The 21,759-nt window shown below is 50.8% G+C and overlaps 1 protein-coding gene across 3 annotated transcripts in view; it reads right to left on the bottom strand.

The window, feature by feature from the left end:
• Window positions 1-4,437: 4,437 nt before the first annotated feature.
• Window positions 4,438-21,759, bottom strand: part of ADAMTS16 (ADAM metallopeptidase with thrombospondin type 1 motif 16) — a 163,056-nt gene continuing 145,734 nt past the window's right edge. For 2 of the 3 annotated variants that reach the window (XM_059916071.1, XM_059916072.1), the window contains exons 21-23: window positions 21,346-21,570; window positions 12,036-12,183; window positions 10,118-11,282 (exon numbers count right to left, since the gene is read on the bottom strand). In XM_059916071.1, the coding sequence (XP_059772054.1) occupies window positions 11,167-11,282; window positions 12,036-12,183; window positions 21,346-21,570 (489 nt within the window). In that variant the 3' untranslated portion in view covers window positions 10,118-11,166. Of the gene's footprint in view, window positions 5,064-10,117; window positions 11,283-12,035; window positions 12,184-21,345; window positions 21,571-21,759 lie in introns of those variants that run through there. The other variant, XR_009502205.1, reaches the window with a different exon arrangement.

Raw genomic sequence — 21,759 nt, 5'->3', positions numbered from 1 at the left:
CAAACTCAAAGCATGACCTGGGAGGAGATTCCTGGCGCACAGTGGCTGAAAGCAAACTGTGGGGAAAGTAGGTTTTCTCTTTACTTGAAGGTTCTCTCTGTGTTAGAAAGAAAGTTTTGTCAGTGTCTCCTTCTCACACTCACTATGCAGTGAACTCTAGTTAGTAAGATGTTAGGGTTGAAGAGGAGAAAAGAAAAGGCATCCCCAGTGATGGGCAGTGTTTTCCTTTGTCATGAGACAGCCACTGAGGACGGCTTTAAAGAGATCTGAGCTCTGCACACAAAGACCACTGTTTAAATGGTAATTGATCCTGGGTTATGGTGACTCTATCCTAACAGTATCTTACCTTTTATAGGGCTTCGACTTTTCAAAGCATTTTTATGTCTTTCACGCATTTGCTTTTCAAGAGGAAGCCGGACCCAGCACACAGCCTTCTCCTTACGTGGTTCTGTGTGCAAATTCATAATTTGGGCGATTCCATTTCATTTCGGCAAATCTTTATTAAATAGTTAGTGTTTAGTACCCACCTTGCATTTGCTGTTTCACTGGCAAAGCAATATGCCCCAGACACACACATTTCCTCTCTCCTTGGTGATTCCCCAACTCCCTTCCCCACCAAAAGAACTTGCAAGAAAATTAGAATCTATTTGGAAGATAATCTTTGTTCTTCTACTCGTTACATATTTGTTCATTTATGATGTTTGTGGAACGTGTGAAGAAGTTTCTGGTCCTTTCAGTTTTGGTAAAAAAATAAAAAAGTGCCTCTACTGAGGAAGGGGCTTTGTCCGCATGAAAACCACTTTCTGCATAAGTGGGTGCATGTCTGTGTCAGTCAGGCCTTAGGCTATTCCGATCGATGGTTAAAGCCAGCTTGCTCTGCGTAGTGGGTGGCGGCGAAGGAGAGGACGTGTGGCGGTCCTCAGAGGTACCATGCAGTGCCTGGAGGCGGGAGGATGGTGACCAAGGTGGGAGGTACCTGCAGAGAGAAGCAGCGGAGCTTGGAGGGGCTCGTATTTGGACGTGATGCATTGGTGATTCTCCCAGGGCCCCTGAAGGGACACATCTCAGGGGCTGCTGTGGATAGACTGTGTCCCCTCCAAATTCATATGCTGGAGCCTAAATCCGCTTTGTGATGGTATTTGTGAGGTGGGGGGGAGCTTTGGGAAGTGACTAGATGTGGATGAGGTTGTGAGGATGGAGCTCCCGTGGTGAAATTACTGCCCTTTTAAGAAGAGGAAGAGCCGGATGTCCCTCTATCTGCCCTGAGAGGCCACCTGCCAGCCGGGAGGAGAGCTCCCAGCAACGTCAGATCCGCCCACACTTGGCTCTTGGACTTCCCGGCATCTTCAAGCGTGAGATAGAATCGTTTGTGGTTTAAACCCCCTGTTCGGTCTGTCGTGTCCTGGGATGGCAGCCTGAATAGACTCAGACAGAGGCCAGTTGACAAGCAGAGCCTAGAGGGAAAAAGATTCTGAGGCTGAAGACCAAGCAGGGTCTGTGGAAGGGGCCGCGGTTTCCAGAGAAGGGGCCCACGGAGGACGGCAGAGCTGCAGGGGATCCTGCTGCCGGGCGAACGAGGTGGGGAGGACATTCGGGGAGAAGCCACTTGGAATCAGAATGGACGGTTTGCTTTTCTACATCTCTGACTCAGTTGGACCTAACGTGGGCAAAAATATTAAGGTGAGCTCAGCTTCCAAAATCACCATTGTTGCCATGGTGAAAATGTGGAAAACAGGTTGGTAAATTATCTAGGGGACATTGTAGAAAGATCATTCCTCTAACTCAGAGTCTAAGAAGGGGCCTTGCCCTCCACAAAGACCTGGAAACCACCCGGGTCATCGATGGCGCCTCTTGCAGCCCCTTGAATGGCACCTGCACACAGAGGTCCTCCTGCCCCGTGGCCCACCAAACACAAGGGGTGACTTTTCCACATGCAGCCTTTTCACCCTTGTGCCCCTGATCTGCGTCTCAACCCTATGGCTGGGAGAGACGTGAGCATACAGGAAAGGCTGACGAATTAGTGTCTGAGGTTGGAACTCACCAGAAAACCCAGAATGCATTGTCCTCACGCCATGGGAGAGGGGATGCTGACCTCCAGGTACAAACAGAAGAAAGGGACTAACGTAAAACTAGTGACCACTGTGGTAGAAACGCTCTCCTGCTGTGGAGAGAAGGACCGGAGGAGGAATGATGCTGAGATGATCCTTCGTGTTCATTCACTGTGCTTTCACACAGTATTGTCTCTCAAAATTGAAGAGAACGCCACTTGTCACATGCCGTACCCTCAGTTAATATAATAAAGAAACAGCTGTGTGTGTTTGCTTTCAAATTGTTCATGCAGGCTGCTCCGTCCTGATGCAACTTCCAACATGAATGGTTGTGCCTAGAACCTTAACCTGACCATGGATCTCTAAAGATATCACGTGTTTTCTTTTTACTTCCTGCCGTCTCTCTTTATTTAAATTTTCTAAGAGTTGATTTGAGGTGTAGGTGGCTATATAGCACTCATTAAAAAAAAACAAAAGTGGAAGAAAGAATAAGAAAATTATTCTTACCTGTTTTTTGAGAGTAAGGGAAGAGTCAAAAATAACTTGGTTGTTTTTTGCAAATCTTATAATGTTCTCCTGTCTCCTACCCCAACACGCACAGGTGAGTGTGTGTGTGTGTGTGTGTGTATGTGTGTGTGTGTGTGTGTATGAGAGAGAGAAGGAATGAATCTCTGGTGCCTCTTCCTTTTCTCATAAGGACACCAGTCCTATGGGACCAGGGCCCCACCCTATGACCTCATCTAACCTTAATTTCCCCCGCTCAGGCTCCATCTCCAAATACAACCACTTGGGGGTTAGGGCTTCAGCATTGAATGGGGGGACACAATTCAGTCCATAGCCAACAGTGTGCTGGCGGAGGGGTTTTAGGGTATTCCAGGGCCTGGGAGTAACCTTGAAGGGTACAGAAGTGTGACAAAGTGCAGCACCTTCCAGGGCTATTGCTCTCACCCTAAAATGAGGGGAGAGAGGTAAAGCTGCACAAGCATTTGGCCTATTTCCCCTCGGGCAGTGGGTGCGAGGGCTGTGATGGGACGTTCAGGTGCTCCCGGCTGCAGCAGACAAGCAGAACTCCAGGGCCCCGTCTGCCTTTGCAGGAGGAGGACAGCTCTGTGGCCTTCCAGTCCCCGTGGGAAGGCGTGGTTTTCTGCTTGGAGGCGGCAGGGGGGCGAGAGGCGCACCGTGGTGCAGAGTCACGCCTTGCAACAAGCTGGAGGAGGAGGCGCTGGGGAAATCATGCAGACGGGTGGCCTGCACATTCATCTCCTGGTTTGAGCCTGGGTTTCCTGGGGAGGTTGGCATCCTTCCTCGGCCCCTGAGAAGATGGTGATGGACAGACGTCCAAGCAAAGCAGCAAAATGTGCTCACCCACACCTCCCGCTTCACCTGGTGGGCCGGGTGCCTCACCTCTCAGCCACAGGGTACACGGGTGCCACAGAGGCTCTGCCGGACTTCAGATTCAAGCTTTCATGCTTTGTAAACCCACCGCAGAACCCAGCTGCCGGGGTCAGCCATCAAACCTGAGGTCAGAAGAAATTTCAACCTCTGTGACCCATGGCTGCAGGTGACCCAGGTGGGAGCCTTGGGCGTCTTGGCTCAGGCCAGAGACCATGGGCGGCAGGCAGGTCGCTGTCAGGGCGAGTCCAGCAAGCACGTGGGCCCGGGGACAGTTCCTGCCGGAGACCCTGGCAGGAGGAGCGGCGGCACTGCCTTTGGTTCCCTCGGTTGCCGGGTGGGCAGGTAGCCCTGGACACCCTGGTCTGGACTCGACCCACGTGGGCTCTTGGAGAATTACAGGTGGGTTCTGCTCCGCTCACTTCTGAAGGCTGTGAGTGCATGAGTGCGGGTGTAAGGATTTCAATAGGCACCACCAAAACGGTCCTTAAAAATTCCCCTGAGCCCTCTTTATCTGCTTCTAATGCAGAGCGGGACCCTCCCCTCCATCTGGCTGGATTGCATGATACGAGATTCTGTGCTCAGGGTTAATTCATGACTTCCAGTCAAGGCTTAGTTTAAAAATAAATAAAAAGGAAGGGATAGCATCGTGGAATTTTTGAGGAATCTGAAAGATCTAATTGCTTTGTTTTACAGGCAATACATCCAACAGCAAGGGAGGGGAAATGGCTTGTCCAGGACCATCACACTGCAGCAGCTTTAAGGGAAGGGGCCCTATTTACTCGCACGTGAGTGAGTGTAGAAGCAGCGCTATGCCTGGCACATAGTAGGTGTGATGGGTGATTCGGCTGGTCTGAGAGCCAAGCCCTTCCTGGTATGTGCAGTGCACACCTCACCACGCCGTCTGCCACGAGGGCCTCCCTGTGGGAGGACTTCAGGTCCCCGCCTCATTCACCCTGGCTTTGAGTGCGCTTTGCTCTGGATGGCAGGGTGTGAGTACACGTGACCCGGGGTTGCTCTGGGCAGAAGCGGTAACAGGCAGCGACCGTGACCAGCAGCTGCTGACCTGCCTCTCTCTGCCATCCAAACAGTATGGCCTGGGTGGGGGGCTGCCTTTCGCCCTGGACTCGGGATTGAAGCGGACACCCAGAACAGTCCCGCAGGCCACGGGCACAGCCACCGAGGCAGAGATAAACCTTTGTCCTTATAAGCCTCCGCGACCTTGGGGTTGTCCTCGCAGCCACCAAGCTGACCGACAGAGTTGGTGTGCGGTGACTACATGTGCAATTCACGGTGGCATAAATGACAAGGTGAGTAATCCATTTTCTTTCAGTGCCTCTAGACAACGCGCTCATTTGCGGCCGTGGCTTCTTCCAGGCTGGTGGTGTGATGAGGGAGGCTGGGCCAGAGGAATCTGGGCCTGGGCGGGCTCACCGTGATGGCTGGGCCGTGTTGTGTTAGAAACTAGCCTGGGCCAAGCTGCCGGTCCCTTGCGCTTTGCAAAGCTGGTGCAAACTGCAGGCCTCAGCTATCGGAGCCCATCGAGGGCATGAGTCCTGCTGCCTTCACTTCTGGCAGCCTTGGGACATCTGGTAAGTGTGGTAAGTAAAGCCATTTTCTCACCTGGAGGAGAATAAAAGTAGCGTGAGTGAGTGAAGTGGTCTGTCGTGTGTGTAGGTGAGACTCCTGTGTCTGGCCCTGGAGTCCTGGCGTGCATATTAATTGTGCCCACTTGTACTCTCCAAAGCGATCCTGTTTCCACCTGGAAATCAGCAAATAGGACTTGCTGAAGTGTGTAAGCCAAAAGCTTTTTTTGAGTTGAAAAAAGTCAAAATTAATTATGAGGAACAAAACCTGACTTCAAATACATGCCCATCCCTGCATTCTGCATGTGCACGTCTGAATATCTGCGTAGAGACAAAACAGGACACGGACTTGACAGATCTGTGTTTCCAGTCCCTCATCTCGGCACCCTTTCTCCACGTCTAAGGGACCGAGAAAAGCTGGGTTTGGTTCTGGGGCAAAGCATCATCGCTGTGGCATCTCCCCTTGATCCAGTGACTCTGCTCACCTGAGGGAAGCAGCAACCTGGGCAGGTCAAGGGCTTCCCCCAGTGGACAGCAGGCTTCACTCTGAATCTCCGAGTGTTGGGTGTCATGACACCAGGCAGGTGGATGGTTACAGAGCAACCGGGGAAATCAGCATCAGACACTAGGCCACGGCAAGAAACCAGCTAGGTGAGTTGGGCTCTGGCATTTGATGACCCCTCAACAGCCGGTGACCAGGCTAAGGTTATCATCCCTGACCTGTCCTCTGCGAGCAGCAGGAGAACTGTTTTCTGGAACGGCTGCTCTGCTCAAAGGGACTTATTTTAAAGACTCTGAATTTATGACCCTGTTGGAGGGCTGCCATTCATAAGTTGAGTTTCACTATAATCCAACCTCCTAATGTCTTCGCAAACCTGACTTTTAAAGGGCAGGAATCTTGTACAGGGGAAAAAGAGGGGTGAATTTTGTGGCCCAGAGCTTGTGATGATGTGATCGTCAGTTGTAGGATTCAGCAGAGAAAATTAGAGCCTATGACAATGCTCTTTAAGGTTTATGAATAAAAAAAAACAGAGCTACCATCCTGTAATCCAACTCCTGGGCATATAGCCAGAGAAAACTCTAATTTGAAAAGATACATGCACTCCAATGTTCATAGCAGCACTGTTTACAACAGCCAAGGCATGGAAGCAGCCTAAGTGTCCATCGACAGAGGAATGGATAAAGAAGATGTGGTATATATATATGTGTATATATATGTGTGTGCGTATATATATATATATACAATGGAATACTACTCAGCCATAAAGAAAGAATGAAGTAATGCCATTTGCAGCAACATAGATGGACCTAGAGATTATCATACTAAGTGAAATAATTCAGACAAAGACAAATATCATATGATATCACTTATATGTGGAATTAGAAAAAAATGATACAAATGAACTCATTTACAAAACAGAAAATAGACACACAGACATAGAAAACAAGCTTATGGTTACCAAAGGGGAAGGGGGGGGGGAGGGATAAATTAGGAGTTTGGGATTAACAGATATACACTACTATATATAAAATAGATAATCGACAAGGACCTACTGTACAGCACAGGGAACTATACTCAATATCTTGTAATACCCTATAAGAGAAAAGAATCTAAAAAAGAATATGTAGATGGTTATATATCTATAGATAGTTATATATCTATAGATAGTTATCTATAGAGATAGTTATATATAGAGAGAGTTTTATATATATATAACTGAATCACTTTGCTGTATACCTGAAACTAACACAATACTGTAAATCAACTATATTTCAATAAAATTTTTTAAAAAAAGGAATGGCAAACTTAGTATGTGGAAAATGCAGAATGACTATTTTTAAATTTTGAACTGTAATTTTGATGCTGAAATCAGTGATACTCTTTTTAGCAGAAAAAATGTGCATGAGGTGGGCAAGAGGGCCTCAAGCTGGAACTGAGTCCCCTTCAGGATGACAGGAACCAGCCCACTCACACAGGGCCCTGGCTTCTAGCGACCACACAATGGCATCTGAATCACATATTAAAACACAGCCTCCTTTATACTTGGCCTTTAATTTCAGCCTCTTGCTATCTTACTGTCTTGCAAAGGATTTTGCAAAACCTTGCCCAGTGAGGCCCTTTATCTTTCATCTTCCTCCAGCACAGAGCCGAGGGCAGATCAGGCAGCTTCGTTCCGCAGCCGCCTCTTGTCATTCTTTTCCCCCTACGTGAAGGGTCTGGGTGGCAGCCTGCCCCTCTGGTCTGTCACTCCCCTCCCGATGGGGGCGAATATCCCCCTCCTCTGCCCCTCCCTGCCCTTGTAATGCAGCGCTTTGGGGCCGGACGTTATCTTCCTGGTGAAACAAGTCCTTGAAGACGGGACCACGTCTGGCCACTCTGCACCCTTCCCAGAGCCAGGCCAGTGCAACGGGATTCAGACCATCTCCCACACGGTGGGCCCACGGGCTCACTGAGGTGGTGCGGGGCTGGCCTTGCCCCACCAGCAGCAGGCGCTATTGCAAGCCAGGGAGGTGCAGATGGGGCGTGGGGCTGGCCGCACCAGGAGCTGCAGGAGGGGGCAGCTGGCGTGTGGGAGGGCAGGTGTCCATTGTAATCCCAGGCGCAGCTGCAGGTTTTCCGGGTCCCCAGTTAGGGCTGGCTTAATCCAATCCAAGGGGGATTGGTGTGATGGTTAATTCTACATATCAACTAGGCTGGGCTCTGAGGTCCACTTGCTTGGTCAAACACCAGAGTAGCGCTGCTGTGAAGGTGTATTTTAGATGTGATTAACATTTTAAAAATTAAAAAAAAATCTTTTTATTGAAGTTTAGTTGATTTACGATGTTATGTTAGTTTCTGGTGTACAGCAAAGTGATTCCATACATATATATGTATGTGTATATATATATATATATATATATATATATATATATATATATACATGCATACACATATACATATGTACATATTCTTTTGCAGATTCTTTTCCACTATATTGATAGTTTATTACATGATATTGAATACTGTTCCCTGTGCTATACAGTAGGACCTTGTCATTTACCTATTTGATATATAGTAGTGTGTATCTGCTAATCCCACACTCATAATTTATCCCGCCCACCCCACTATCCCTTTTGGTAACCATAAGTTTGCTTTCTATGTCTGTGAATCTGTTTCTGTTTTGTAAATAAGTTCATTTGTATAATTTTTTAGGTTCCACATATAAGTGATATCATATGATGTTTGTCTTTCTGTGTCTGGCTCACTTCACCTAGTATGATAATCTCTAGGTCCATCCATGTTGCTGCAAATGGCAATATTTCATTCTTTTTTATGGCTGAGTAATAGTCCATTGTATATATGTGCCACATCTTCTTTATCCATTCATGTGTTTTTTTTTAAGTATTTTAAAAATTTAATTAATTAATTAATTTTTGGCTGCGTTGGGCCTTCACTGCTGCGCATGGGCTCTCTCTAGTTGCGGCGAGCGGGGGCTGCTCTTCGTTGCAGCAAGGGGCCTTCTCATTGCGGTGGCGTCTCCTGTGGTGGAGCATGGGCTCTAGGCATGTGGGCTTCAGTAGTTGTGGCTCGCGGGCTCTAGAGCGCAGGCTCAGTAGCTGTGGCACACAGGCTTAGTTGCTCCGCGGCATGTGGGATCTTCCCGGACCAGGGCTTGAACCTCTGTCCCCTGCATTGGCAGGCGGATTCTTAACCACTGCGCCACCAGGGAAGTCCCTATCCATTTGTCTGTTGATGGACATTTAGGTTGCTTCCATGTCTTGGCTGTTGTGAATAGTGCTGCTGTGAACACTGGGGTGCATGTATAGACGGATTAACATTTAACATTTAAATCAGTGGACTTTGAGTAAAGCCGATCATCCACCACAGTGGGGTGGGCCTCATCCAATCAGTTGAAGGTCCCAAGAGCAAAGACTGATGTTTCCCTGAGAAGAAGGAATTCGGCCTCAAGACTGTAACACAGAAACCCTGCCTGAGGGATCAGCTCGCTGGTGGGGAGCTTTGGTACCTTGGGCCGACACGAGGTAAAGAGAGCCAGGAGGGCACTGTGCCCGCTGCTCTGAGAAGGGTCTGAGGCTCGGCGTGGGCGCCCTCTGGCCTGACTCTGTCTCGGGGCCGGGAGGGGCCTCTGTGCCCCGGTCCCACGTTCACCCACAGACTCTGCTGGGACGGCCACGCCGATGGGTAAGATCCAGCCAGCGGGATCTGAGTTCCCAGACCAGGGATCGAAATCAAACCCATGGCAGTGAAAGCACCAAGTTTTAACCACTGGACAACCAGGAATTCTGAGATTCATTTTCAATGCGAAGTCAGTAAATGGTGGTTCCATTCTCTACTACAGGAGAAAAAAGCAGGGTATCACGGTGATGGTGGCCTCATGGAGTGAGTTTGGGAGTGTTCCTTCCTCTGCAATTTTTGGGAAGAGTTTGAGAAGGATGGATGTTGGCTCTTCTCTGAATGTTGATGGAATTCACCTGTGAAGCCATCTTGTCCTGGACTTTTGTTTGCTGGAGGATTTTTGATCACAGTTTCAATTTCAAAAAAAAAAAGAGAAACCCTGCCTGAGTTTGCAGCCTGCCGCTCTGCAGAACCTCTGCAGGCTCAAGGCTGCAGCACCAACTCTTACCCGAACTTCTGGACTGCTGCCTGGCGTACAGGTTTTGGACTTGCCAGCTCCCACAATCGTGTGAGTCAATCCCTTAAAACACCCACCCCTCTATAAATATATTGTGCCTGTGTCTCTAGAGAATGTTGACTAATACAGCAGGGATAACAGGGTCAGGGGTCACCTTTCAATTAATCGTGTCATCTCTAGAGAGGCTGCACCTGCCCTGCGCAGGTTGCAGGTGAAGCCGTAGAAAACCTGGTCCCTCGGCGGGATGACCCCGCAGCAGTGCCCCCCTGCACAGGCTGCCACCCTCACCAACCGTCTTCCCTGAAGCCTCCTCAGTCGGGGGCACTTTCTCCTCCGACTCATTCCAGCACTTTCTACCGGGTTCTGGAGCCCCATTTCTCCCTCTCTGAGGCCAATTTCCCGGTCTCTGTGCCAGCCCTCGCATCTCAGAGCAGACCTCATGAAGACTCACGAGCAGTTCAGAAGCACGCCGCACAATATAAAATTTATTATAAAACTTCAGCAAATATAAATATCCAGGTGCCATTTGGAATGGAGATCGCACCGCAAGAAAGGATTAAAAGCCACACGGATACTGACGGGAGGATGTCAGAGGCCCGCCGTGCAGCTTTTCACCAGGAAATAGGCCTTCCTTCTGAATGGGTGTTACAAGAACAACTGAAATTTACGGAAGCATTTTTTCTGAAAACCCCGCAAAATACAGAAACGAAACACAGGGCTCCAAGGTCATCGCTTGACGTCTGCCCAAGTGGACCCACCACCAGTCCTCAGTAGGACGGTGGGGATCCGGTGTAACCGGTAAGTCTCTAATTCAGATACAGCCTGTAATTCTGTCACTTGAAATAGAAAAGCAGTAAGAAATGGGTTTAAATAGGAAGACTCACTTGTAAATAACTGAGAAAGATAAAACGTAAAATAAGAAGATTCTCTCCTCCAGCACACGAGTCTGAAAGGGACAGAAGCACCATGGCAGGGATCTCGTTTCCCCGTTTCCAGAGGCGAGGTCCCCGATCAGGATGGAGACCAGCTCCCCTGCCCAGGCCCCGGGTCCCTGTGCAGAGAAACTGCTCTTGGGGTAGGATGGGCCTGGGGACGCAGCCCAAAGCTGATCCCGCTGTCCGAAGGGACCTCCAGGTGGGAGCTGGGCCGGCATCCTTAGAGGCAGGCGTTCCGTACTTCTCCCTCATTTCCTGGCCTGCCTTCCTTGACAAAGCTCTGCAGTTCTAGGTGAGCACGTGCCCTGCTGCGCAGTGAGCCCTGCGGCCTGACTCCAGATCCCCACCTCCCCGAGAGCGTGTCCATGTGCCCGGGGATGCGCTCACACGCACGAGTCACACGCACGCTCATGCGCTCACACACACACACACACACAGGCATGCACGGAATCGTATATAAGAGCCCCGGATGGTTTTTCTTCTCCCAGCTTCCATCTTCCTCGGACGCACCCCGGTGTAGACCACGCAGCTCGCTGGTGCTGGACACAGGTACCTCCTGCGCCCTGTCGGCTCACAGGTTGGACGCGGAGCACATCTTGCAGCACTGCTGGCCGTAGAAGTGATGGTTGCACATCCCGTGCTGGGGCACCAGCGTGCACCAGCGGAAGCGGTCCTCGCAGAAGGCGTCTGAAAGTGAGCGGTCCCCAGTTAGTCACCGTGCCAGCACCCCGTGCCTGCTGCCACTGGCAATAACTCCAGCACATCAAGGTAAACCTGTCATTGCCCTGAAGCTGCTGAAGGAGGGCAGCTCTTCAGGTCAAATGGGCCGTGTGGGTTGTGCTGTTTTCACAAGACCTTTCTTGGAAGCTTCCCGCAAAGTTGAAAGTTTCTGCTTTTTGTGCTAAACCCATCCACGTAACCACTCATCCACCCAAGGCGATGGGGCTTCTGTGGAATTGCCGAGTCCCTGACTGAGCCAGACCACTCATTCTCCTCCAGCCCCATTTTCTCTTCCAGAAACCTCGACAGATACACAGGGCATGGTCCCCGCAAATACCTGAGGCACCGAGGGCGTGTGCACAGGGATGGCATTTAGAGCACATCCAAGGAATAATCTGGGTTCTCCTTTACCTCAGGGGGAAAAGGCTGCTCTACTTAAAATCGGCTTCTCTGAATATAAGGAGCAGCAGTGAAACAGAAGCGATCTGATTTCCCAACCGTCTGAGTCATTTCTGGGGAGGCGTGAGAAGCGAGGGGTCTGCTTTGTGGGCTATGTCATGGGAAAGCTGGGGGAGGAGATGGAGAGAGAACCGGGGAGCCGACACGAGCCCCGCGACCTAGCAGGCACCCCGCACCTGCTCAGCCCTCTTAGGATACACTCCGGAAACGGGACGGCCCCCCCGAAACGCCAAGGTCAAGCCGAGGGGCTCCGACACTCACCTTTCTTCTGTGCGATGGGGCAGAAGCGGGTGTTGCAGGCCTGGGAGGCCACGGGCTTCTGGTGCGCGGAGCAGCCCGCGGCCGGCCGGCGGCCCGCCAGGCACTGCACGGACCTCGTCTGCATGCCGCCTCCACAGCTGGCCGTACACTGCGAGAAGCACAAGCGACAGTCGCCCGGGGCCACCAGGTCCTAGGGCCAGCTGCTCTCGCAAGCTCCCCCCCGCCACCGCCCCCAGGCTCCTCACGGTGGTCTGCCTCAACCACTGTGGGTCGCTGAGCAGATTCTGGATTTTTCCCACGTATGGACCCTGGGGAGAAGTGCCCAGAAGTCTGAATGTCCTTGAGTCATCAAGGGTCTGATGGACACCAAAAAGTGGCACGCATCTGGGGACACAGGCTATGGGTCTTTCATGAAATGCCATCACCAAGCCAGCCTTTCTGGTGCCCCTGACCTGGAAAAGCTTGACAAGCCAACTCCCCAGGAGTGGACACTCAGCCCCTTCCAGACCCCAAGCGCAGGGACTCTGCATGTCTGGAGGTTCCCTGGGCTCCTTCACATGCTCCCGGGAACTTTGTTTCCCGACGCCGAGGCCCCCGCCCTCTAAGGCGCAGAGCACAGCGGAGCCAGAGTAGGAAGGAGAGCTGGGTCAGACCATCCCTCACCAGCGGGCTGGGCGCACACCCCACAGACCACAGCAGCGGGTCCGTCTGAGATCCACTGCCGGCAGTAAACCAGGAGGGACGTGGGTGATCGGAGAGACGGAGGAGCCCAAACTCGTAGCAGTGAATATGCCCAGAAAGAAGGCGACTCGAGGTCTAGACGGAAGCATGTGAATTGTGCTCAGACAAGGCTGTGAGTTCAAGACCGTTAAGAATGTAAGCAATTAAAGGAGCACCTGCAAAAAGTCGGGGTCAGAGAACGTTTTGGATATCCTGGTACCGGGTGGGTAAGCTAAATTGTTGCTTTAAAACACGAGGATAAAGCCGTGCAGATTTAGGGACACACATGACTCAGGCTGCTGCCAGAATGTACGGGTCCGTGTGCCAGGACCCCACTGGAGCAGCCCTGGGTCTGGTCTTCCACAGCCGAAACAGCCCGCAGCCAGACGCTGGCCTGCAGCCGGATGTTCAAGACCCGCTGCAAACAGAGCCTGGAGAAGTGGCTTTGACATCCCCTGGGATAGAGACTCGGGGATGGAGTAAGTAAAACGTCTCTACCTGCCCCTCGGGGGGGAGAAAAGTTGGAAACAGAGAGTCCTGAAAACTCATAAGCTGAAGGAATTGTTCCTTCTTCTTTTTTTTCTCTTTAGGGAAAGGATGGCTGGGCCCCTGGAGAGAAAATCCAGGGCTTTAGCTGATAAGCATGTGGGTTTGGAACATTCTGTGAGGCTTACCCCTTCTCTTCAAAACCAATTTCAGCGAAAGTCGTCAATAGTTCAGTTTCAGTATACGACTATGGCAGCCAGGAAAACAGCAAGGTTGTGGGCAGACTGATGTCTGATTCCGGAGTCATGAGGCTCATCCGCGATAGAGCCAGACGTTTCCCACTGCCTATAACATCTTTCTGAACATTCCGGCAGAACCGCAATTCTGGCCTTGGCGCTTTGCACTCTGGTTCCAGGCCCTCGCTCAGCTCCCATCGTGGCCTGAGAACTTACAGGGCTGCACTGTCACAGGGTTCCTAGGGTCTCGTCGGTCACATCTTCCTCCGTAGGCGTTGAAGGTCCCTGCCTTGTGTGTTGAGTTTCTTTCATCAACAGCTGCAGAGGCAGAATTCCACTCTTGCTAACGATGTTACGCCTCAGTTAGAAATCAAGAGATCTGGCCAGCGTTTTGCATCACTTAAACAGCACCGAGTGGTTTGATTCTTTTTTTGTCATTGGTTAATTTATTCACAAAGAGGAATCATTCTCCTCCTCTTACCAGGCACTGTTCTAGGCTCCAGACACTAGTGGTGAAGACAAGCAGCTTGCCCTTCCTCGGGGCAATTTCCAAAGTCGCTACTCAAAGCTCAGTTTCTGGACAAGCAGCCCTGGCAACAGCTGGGACCCTGTCAACATCCATGCCCCCCACCTCCGGACGCTGCCTCAGAATCTGCACAACCCCCAAATGATCCATAAGAACACCCAGTGTGAGAAGCACCGGTCTAGAGAGATTTTAAACTCCCCGTGAGAGACATATTTTTAGGAAAAAAGCCTCCAAATAGCTCAAATTTTGTGTTTCTTCATGTAAACAGAAAGAACTAAGATGTTTGGCTGCAGATTTTGAAAATCCTTCGCATTGATAAAACCAGAGATAGAGCAGGAGAGGGAAGAAAAAGAAGGAATCTGAAAAAGTTTATTCACTTTTTTTTTTTTTTTCCCCAGGAAGGAAAAGCTATGCAAGTGGTTCAGCTATATCATAAACATAATGGCCTCAAACTCAGCATGGGGTTTAGAAATCACATTCCAGATTTTCCACTGGATTTGCAGATGGGCTGATCCTAGGAATCTCTGTGCAGACTCCTGGGGTGGAGACCGAGGGGCTGGGGCTGCAGGAGGAGCGGGAGGCCAGCAGGTGTGGAGGGCAAGTCGTATGACGCAACACTGCTGGGAAAGGAATACTCAGTGGAAAGAGAGACCGGAACTCAGGTCTGAAGTCAAAGTCTAGGTTTTCTTCCTCAGCTTCACAGGGTTTAGCCTGAGCATCTCAGGCCATGTCCTACTGATGGCAGGACAGAGGCGGCCGCCGTGCCGTGCGCTGACGGTGTCCTGCATCTGCTCCCTGACCTGCAGAGTGACAGCTGCTGTCGCCCTCCGTCCAGACCCCCTGCTGCTGGAGACGCCCTCCGCGCCAGTGGCTCTCCAGCTCGAATGCATGTCCGAATGAACCACAGGACTCAGCCAAGCAGAATGCTGGGGCCCAGGCCCAAAGCTCGAGCGCCAGCAGGTGTGGGCCGGGCCCGGGAACCTGCATGTGTGGCCACGCGGCTACGGGTCGGGACACACCCGGAGAACTGCCGTTCAGTGAGTGACCGGAACGACACCGGCAAGAGCACCTTCCTCTTCTATTTTCAGAACTGACTTCAGTCACATTCAACCTAACAAAACTAGCACGTCAAGCTGGCCCGCGGCTTGACTGCAAACAGTTAGATGAGACCTTCCCCCGCGTGGCCCTGGCGCTCGCTGTCATCTTCAGTCCATGGACTCTCCCCACCGCACCCTGCTCACTTCTGCTCGCCTTCCAGGGCCTCGGTGTGAATGTCCCCGAGCCAGAAAATGTGGAGGACTCCCACTCGGTGGGTGGGCGGGTGGTTCTGGGTCTGTTTGCTGAGGGGTGAGGGGGCCCCTCCAGACTCCGGGGCGTGTGGCTTCAGGGTGCCGAGCAGGGACACCACCACTGAAGAGCCAGGCGTGGGCTGCTCACCCCACTCCTGGGGCCCCGCGGCCTTAAGCCCCTTCCGTCACCTCTGGCCCTTCACCCCCACCTGCTGCTGCCGGTAACAGGGCCTGAGACCAGGGCTCCGTCCAAGAACCAAGGAACCAGATGGAGAAAAGCGTCGAGGCAGGATTCCGCGGGACGGCCCCCTGAGGTCTAGCAAGGAGGGTCTTCTTGTCATTCTAGAATTAAACGGCCTTCTGGAGGGTGACGCACGCCCGTCCTCACCTGGACCCCATGCAGACCAGCACACTCTGCTTTGAAAGGGCCCCTGCAGGTTGGCCAGTCCTGCCCCCTTCCAGGGAATCTCAGGGCAGACATCCACTCGGACAGACTCTACGGACATTGAAACGCTGAAAGACCTCTCCCTGCCGGATGTCCTCTGTGTGCCCTGTCGCCTCGGCGATCCCTGTGTTCCTAGGAGGATTGGCCACCCCTGTATCAGAGGCACTGCATAACCTCTGACTGGAGGAATGGGGGAATTGATGATTACTCTTCGTCATTATCAAAAAAACCCCAAAGACGCATTTTTAAATAATAACATTTGCCTCCGGGTTTGTTTTAAATTAGAGTGACTACTCTTGTTTATGTTATTGGTCTTCATGGAAAAATGCTAGTAGAAGGCGATGTCTGAGAGCTCTAAGTCCAGATTGATGTTCTACATGGTCTTAGTCTAAGGTAAATGTCCACCTGTCACATTCACAGGAACCTGTAAAACCATGGGGCTTCTTCCAGGGCAAAGTTCATCTCTCAAATGCAAGCAACAGTGAGTAAACAAATGCACGTTAACTGCAGAGAGCCAGACATCTCACACCTTCATCTTCCTTCTGTGAAGTCTCTACAGGGGCGGGAGGGGGGCAGTTTCTTCCCTTATTTATCACCTTCGTGGATCTCTCCAAGTCTGGAGCTTCAGCCACCATAACTTCTCCCAGAGACCAAATGTCTACTCAGTCAGGATGGGACAACACACACAATTTCTGCTCTAAACATAGATGGGGCTGTGCATTTTTGTACGAATTCAATTGGTCACAGGCAGACTCCCTCCAGCTCAGGTGACCTTATCCATCAATGTCAACAAAACGGTTCCTGTTTTCCTGTGCACCCTCATAATTAGAAGAGGATGAGAGCAAATTATTAGAGCTGGACGAATGAATCAAGGGTGCAGGACAGCCCTCTGTGATGGACTGACCACACTCATCCAGACCAAGCCTGCTGAAGTCTCCACATGTTCTGTGTGTGCCCATGTGTGTGTTCATGTGTATGCCCATATGAGTGAGTCTGTGCATGTGTGTGTGTTTGATACATTGTTGCAGTCATAGTTGCCAAGATGGAAAACCCTATCGATGACGTCTGGGACATGGCTCTTTGCCCCTGAGAGCCCAAGGGTCTCCACATCAACTTATGCACAGTCCTGGTGAGGAACCCTGGAACAAGACAGGGCCCCGGCACTCCAGCACTGAGAACACACCCAGTCTCTGTCATGTAGAGTCAGACACAGTCCAGCAGGTGTTCGTACTTAAGCCTTTCCAAGACCAGCGTGTGATCCACTGGATGCTAAGCCCAAACGACCCAAATGAATGAAGTCCGTCCTGCCAGGCGATGCACTACTAACCAAAATGATAAGCCGGGCCATTGAGACCAACAGAAACTCTCCTGATCAAACAACAGAACCCGCCATCTTTCTGCTGTTACAGGAATAACCTGTCTGGGGGCAAAGCTGAGCCAGGCACTGGCCATGCATTTCTGTCCCACAATTTCCCACGATTGAAGGGCGCAGAGCCTTGGGTACAAGAGCTCACGGCAAACATCGCCTTTGAGTTATGACTCCCAAAAGTTATGGACTCGGAATGTAATAGATGAGTCACACTGGATAAGATCTTCAAGCAGCTTATGATAAAAATGACTTATTAGACAGACAGATTGAATATTTCAGGCTGGTGAAAACTATGCAAGATGTATTTTTAGGTTTTAGGTTTTGGCTTAAATTAAAAAAGGATAAACCTTGTTTTTCTTTTTCTAAATTTGCCTGAAGTCTCTGAATTGAGCAGAGTGGGGTGAATACTGGCCTGATTCACTCTCAGTAGCCTCAGTCTCCCCACGGACAGAGGGACCACGGTCTTGGGAACCACCTGTACTTGTCTCTGACTCACATTCTCAAAAAGACAGAGAAAGCAAAGCATCTGCCTCAGAAACAACTCGACTCAGCTTCTTAGCTCATCCAGCCCTTCACCTTGCTGGAAAGCCTGTGCACTCAGAGGAAAATTGAAGGGAAAAGTGTGTAGCTAGTCATACTTTTGACCTACTTAAAACAGCAAATGCTTGAAAAGGCTATGGTTCAAATGCCCCCTGGTCCAATATTCTAAATTAAACAAATTCTAATTTAAATACCATTTGGGGAGGAGTTCATATATTTGTAAATGAAAAAGCAACATCAAGTTTGAAGATAAGAGGAACCAAAAGCAAAGCAAGAACACAGCTAGAGGGCAGTGTATACAGTGGGTGGAAGGTCTTTCTGTCTCTTCCTCTCCGAGAACTGAGGGATGGTTTCCTTCTGCAGAGCTCAGAGTTTGGGATCAGGGATATGGCAGAGGAACCAGAGGGACGGCAATGGCTGGGCTGGGATGTTGTGATTTCTAAAGAAGATTATTGATTACCAGCCAATGCTGGGCTCACATACACAGCAGAGCTCCAACAGAATGAATTGGGGTTTCATTTTGGGGGATTTTGAACTGGTTTTATTCTAGTAAAATTTTAGCTAATACTGAAAAAAATTCCGTGATGGATTAAGTTGGTTCCAATATATATTTCTGTTTGTTTCCTTTGGGCTTAGATAAAAATAATAATTCTGTGTGATTTTTGCTCTGTCAAACTTGTTCATTTCAGGTTTGCATTCAGGGTTGGGTTTACGTCAGAAGACTGTTCGATAGAATTGTTGGTGGCCGGCACACATGAGGGAGGGTGGGTGCCATGCTGGGGGACCCCGGTCTGTGGGGAATCAGGAGAGCTGAGAGTGAAAGAGCCCACCGCCCGTCACCTCTTGGCCATTCCTGGATCAGGGGACTGCGGGTCACAGAGCCTTGAGGTCTCCCCTCTGAGACTCATGTTCCTCCTGCTGGAGAAGCCCCTGTGCTGGCGGACACCATGGTATTGTCAGATTCAGCTGCTGTAGCTCACATGCCCACTGTCCTCAGACTCCAAGATGGGCGAAGAGGAATGTGAAGGCACTTAAGACACAGCCCTTGCTGCTGGGAGTCACCCTTGGCGGGGGGAGTCAGGAGGAAACATGATGGGACACGGACACAACTGAAACTGAGCAGCACCCTGTCGGGCCTTCCTGGGGACAGACACCCCTGGTGTCCCCCACCTCTTGTTTGTAGAAAAGCTTTAACCTCCTAGGCCTTCCCCAAGTTCCAGAAATTAAAATTTAATCAGAGAAGTTAAAAAATGCAGAAACAAAGGAAAACAGTCCAGCAAGACAAAATATTAATAGTTTAGCCATAAGACAAAGTCAAGGACCTTTGGTTCCTCCTCAAGGGCTACAGATAACATCCTGAGCCGTGTCCTTGTGTTGTTTTGCAGACACTGAAACCCCACCAGGTGGAGAAAGTTAACTGCATGCTGACCACCAACCAGCACATAGAGCCCATACCGGCTGGGGCCAGAAAATCGGCAACTGAGATTCCTGAAATACCACCCTGTTACCTCACCATCAACCAATCAGAGAACTGTGAACAAGCTGATCATGTACCCCGCAACCCTCTCCCTCAGTCTTTAAAAACCCTTTCCTGAAAGCTGTCAGGGAGTTTGGGTCTTTTCGAGCTTGTTCTCCTTGCTTGGTGCCTGCAGTAAACACTGTACTTTCCTTCACCACAAAATGGTGTCAGTAGATTGGCTTTCCTGTGCATTGGGCAAGCAGACCCAGGTTAGGTTTGGTAACACCAATAACCACCATGTTAGAGGCTCAGGGCTGCTGGAACAAATGACCACAAGCTGGGGGGCTTGAAACAGCAGAAACAACTCTCTCAGTTCAGGAGGCCAGAAATATAAAATCAAGACATTGGCAGAAGGAGCAAGTTCCACCTCTTCTGGAGGTCCTAAGGGGGGATCTGCTCATCCTTTTCCAGAGTCCGGCGGCTGCCAGCAATCCTGGGTGTTCTTGGGCCCGTAGCTGCATCAGTGTGACCTCTGCCTCTATCGTCACATGGCCTTTCCCCCGTGTGTCCTATAAGGACATCGGTCATTGGGTTAGCGTTCGCCCGAATCCAGAATGACCTCATCTTAGCTAATTAAACCTGCAAACTTCCTATTTCTGAATAAGATTGCACTTTGAGGTCCCGGGTGGATGTGAGTTTTGGGCACACTGTTCACGGCAAGATGCAGGACATGCCCAGGAGGCAGGGTGTGGTGTCCCTTCTGAGAGGAGCCACGCGCAGCGGCCATCATGGTGCGCGGGCCTCAGGAAAGGGATTTTGCATCAGGAGGGACTGAAGATGGGTCCCGGAGGCCAGGAAATACGTGAGGAGACTCAGGTGGAGGGAGAGCTGGTCAAAGTCAGGCACCACTGGTCCCGTCTGGCTAAGCACTGTGGTTGCACCAGTCACGCCTCCTGGCCCCTGGCTGGCACTGATTTCCACACAGAACACTGACGTCCTTTCCAGGACAGGTGGTGCAGACGAGCGTGCCTTGCCTGGGGTGTGGCCTGCCCTGCTGGCAGATCCATAACAGTAATTATTCAGTCCTTAGTAAAACTTACCCAGATCAACACTGGTTACACATTTCTGTGGAGCTGGGGACCCAGCAGCCTGCTTCTTTAGGAGCTGGTCTGGCCATGTCCCCGCTGCTTCCTCTGGGAGCTTTCCTCCCTCATTCCATCAGGTACACAGACTTGGGGAGATCCTCAGTGACCAGAAACACACGTGCTCCAGCCTGCCCGCCAGCCACATGGGCTGGGTGTGCTTGTCTCAAATGCGGTCCTGGGTAAGCAGGAGGAGGCATGTGGTTGGTAAGGGAGAATGGTCTTTGGTTTTTAAAGACGATTCCGCTACACATGGTCTTTCAACAGGGCATGGAATATCGATGACAGTGACAACAAAACCCCAGACACGTGTGAGCATTGACTGCGCTGGTGGGGGGTAGTTCTCTAAATAAGGACCAGAAGCGGCTGCCCTGAGTCACTCATTTTTTTTTAAAAATTATTTATTTAATTTATTAAAAATTTTTTTTGGCTGCGTTGGGTCTTCATTGCTGCGTGCGGGCTTTCTCTAGTTGCGGCGAGCGGGGGCTACTCTTCGTTGTGGTGCATGGGCTTCTCCTTGCAGTGGCTTCTTTTGTTGCAGAGCACGGGCTCTAGGCACGCGGGCTTCAGTAGTTGTGGCTCGTGGGCCCAGTAGTTGTGGCTCGCGGGCTCTAGAGTGCAGGCTTAGTAGTTGTGGCGCACGGGCTTATTTGCTCTGCGGCATGTGGGATCTTCCTGGGCCAGGGCTCGAACCCGTGTCCCCTTCATTGGCAGGCAGATTCTTAACCACTGCGCCACCAGGGAAGCCCCCCTGAGTCACTCATTGAATTTGTTTTTCGTTTAGAATTCCACATTCAGCAAACATTCTGTGAATACTCAGTATGGGCTCGGTGCCCTGGTAGGCACTGGGGACTGTATACATAAAATGTACATGTATGTATGTATGTATATACCCACCTATCGGTGTGTATGTAGGATACACAGTAAAACACTTAGCAGGACACTTGCCACAAAGCGACCTCTCGGTAAATACCAGTCGGGATGGTTGTTTTGTGACTGTATCTGCTTTCGAGCAGCTCACATCCAGCAGGAACCTCTCCACCCAGGCCAGCCACCAACACTGAGCAGGGGCTCTGCCCGCCCTCCCTTCACCCCTACCTGAGACCAGGGCGAGGCAAACCAGCCGGCCTGTGGGGAGCCTGCAGCCGCGAACAGGGGGTGCTTAGGGCAGGGAAATGGGGCGCAGATGCGTTCCAGCTCCAGGTGGGGCTGCGGTAGGTGCAAGCACTTCTTCGAGGCCAGCTCGCGGTACTTCCCAGAACTGTACTTCTCAGCACATTTGAAGAATCTTTTCTGTGTTCCTCTTTCACAGGTAACAGAGCACTGAAAAGAAAAGACAACGAAGGATGCGAGTGAAAGGTATTTCTCCTGTGGCGGCTGTCTCTTCTACAAAATTGTTGAGTCAAGAAGCCTCCTGATTATGTCAGCTTGACCGTTTACCTAAGTGTGAATGGTCAGTGGAATATATGGGACCTTGGCACGTTAAAAAGGTGTTACAGTATCTGCCATAAA

The sequence above is a fragment of the Balaenoptera ricei genome, chromosome 3 (genome assembly GCF_028023285.1).
Source record: "Balaenoptera ricei isolate mBalRic1 chromosome 3, mBalRic1.hap2, whole genome shotgun sequence".
NCBI lineage: Eukaryota > Metazoa > Chordata > Mammalia > Artiodactyla > Balaenopteridae > Balaenoptera > Balaenoptera ricei.
The sequence above is the reverse complement of the archived record's forward strand: the minus strand, read 5'-3'. Positions and strand labels throughout refer to the sequence as shown.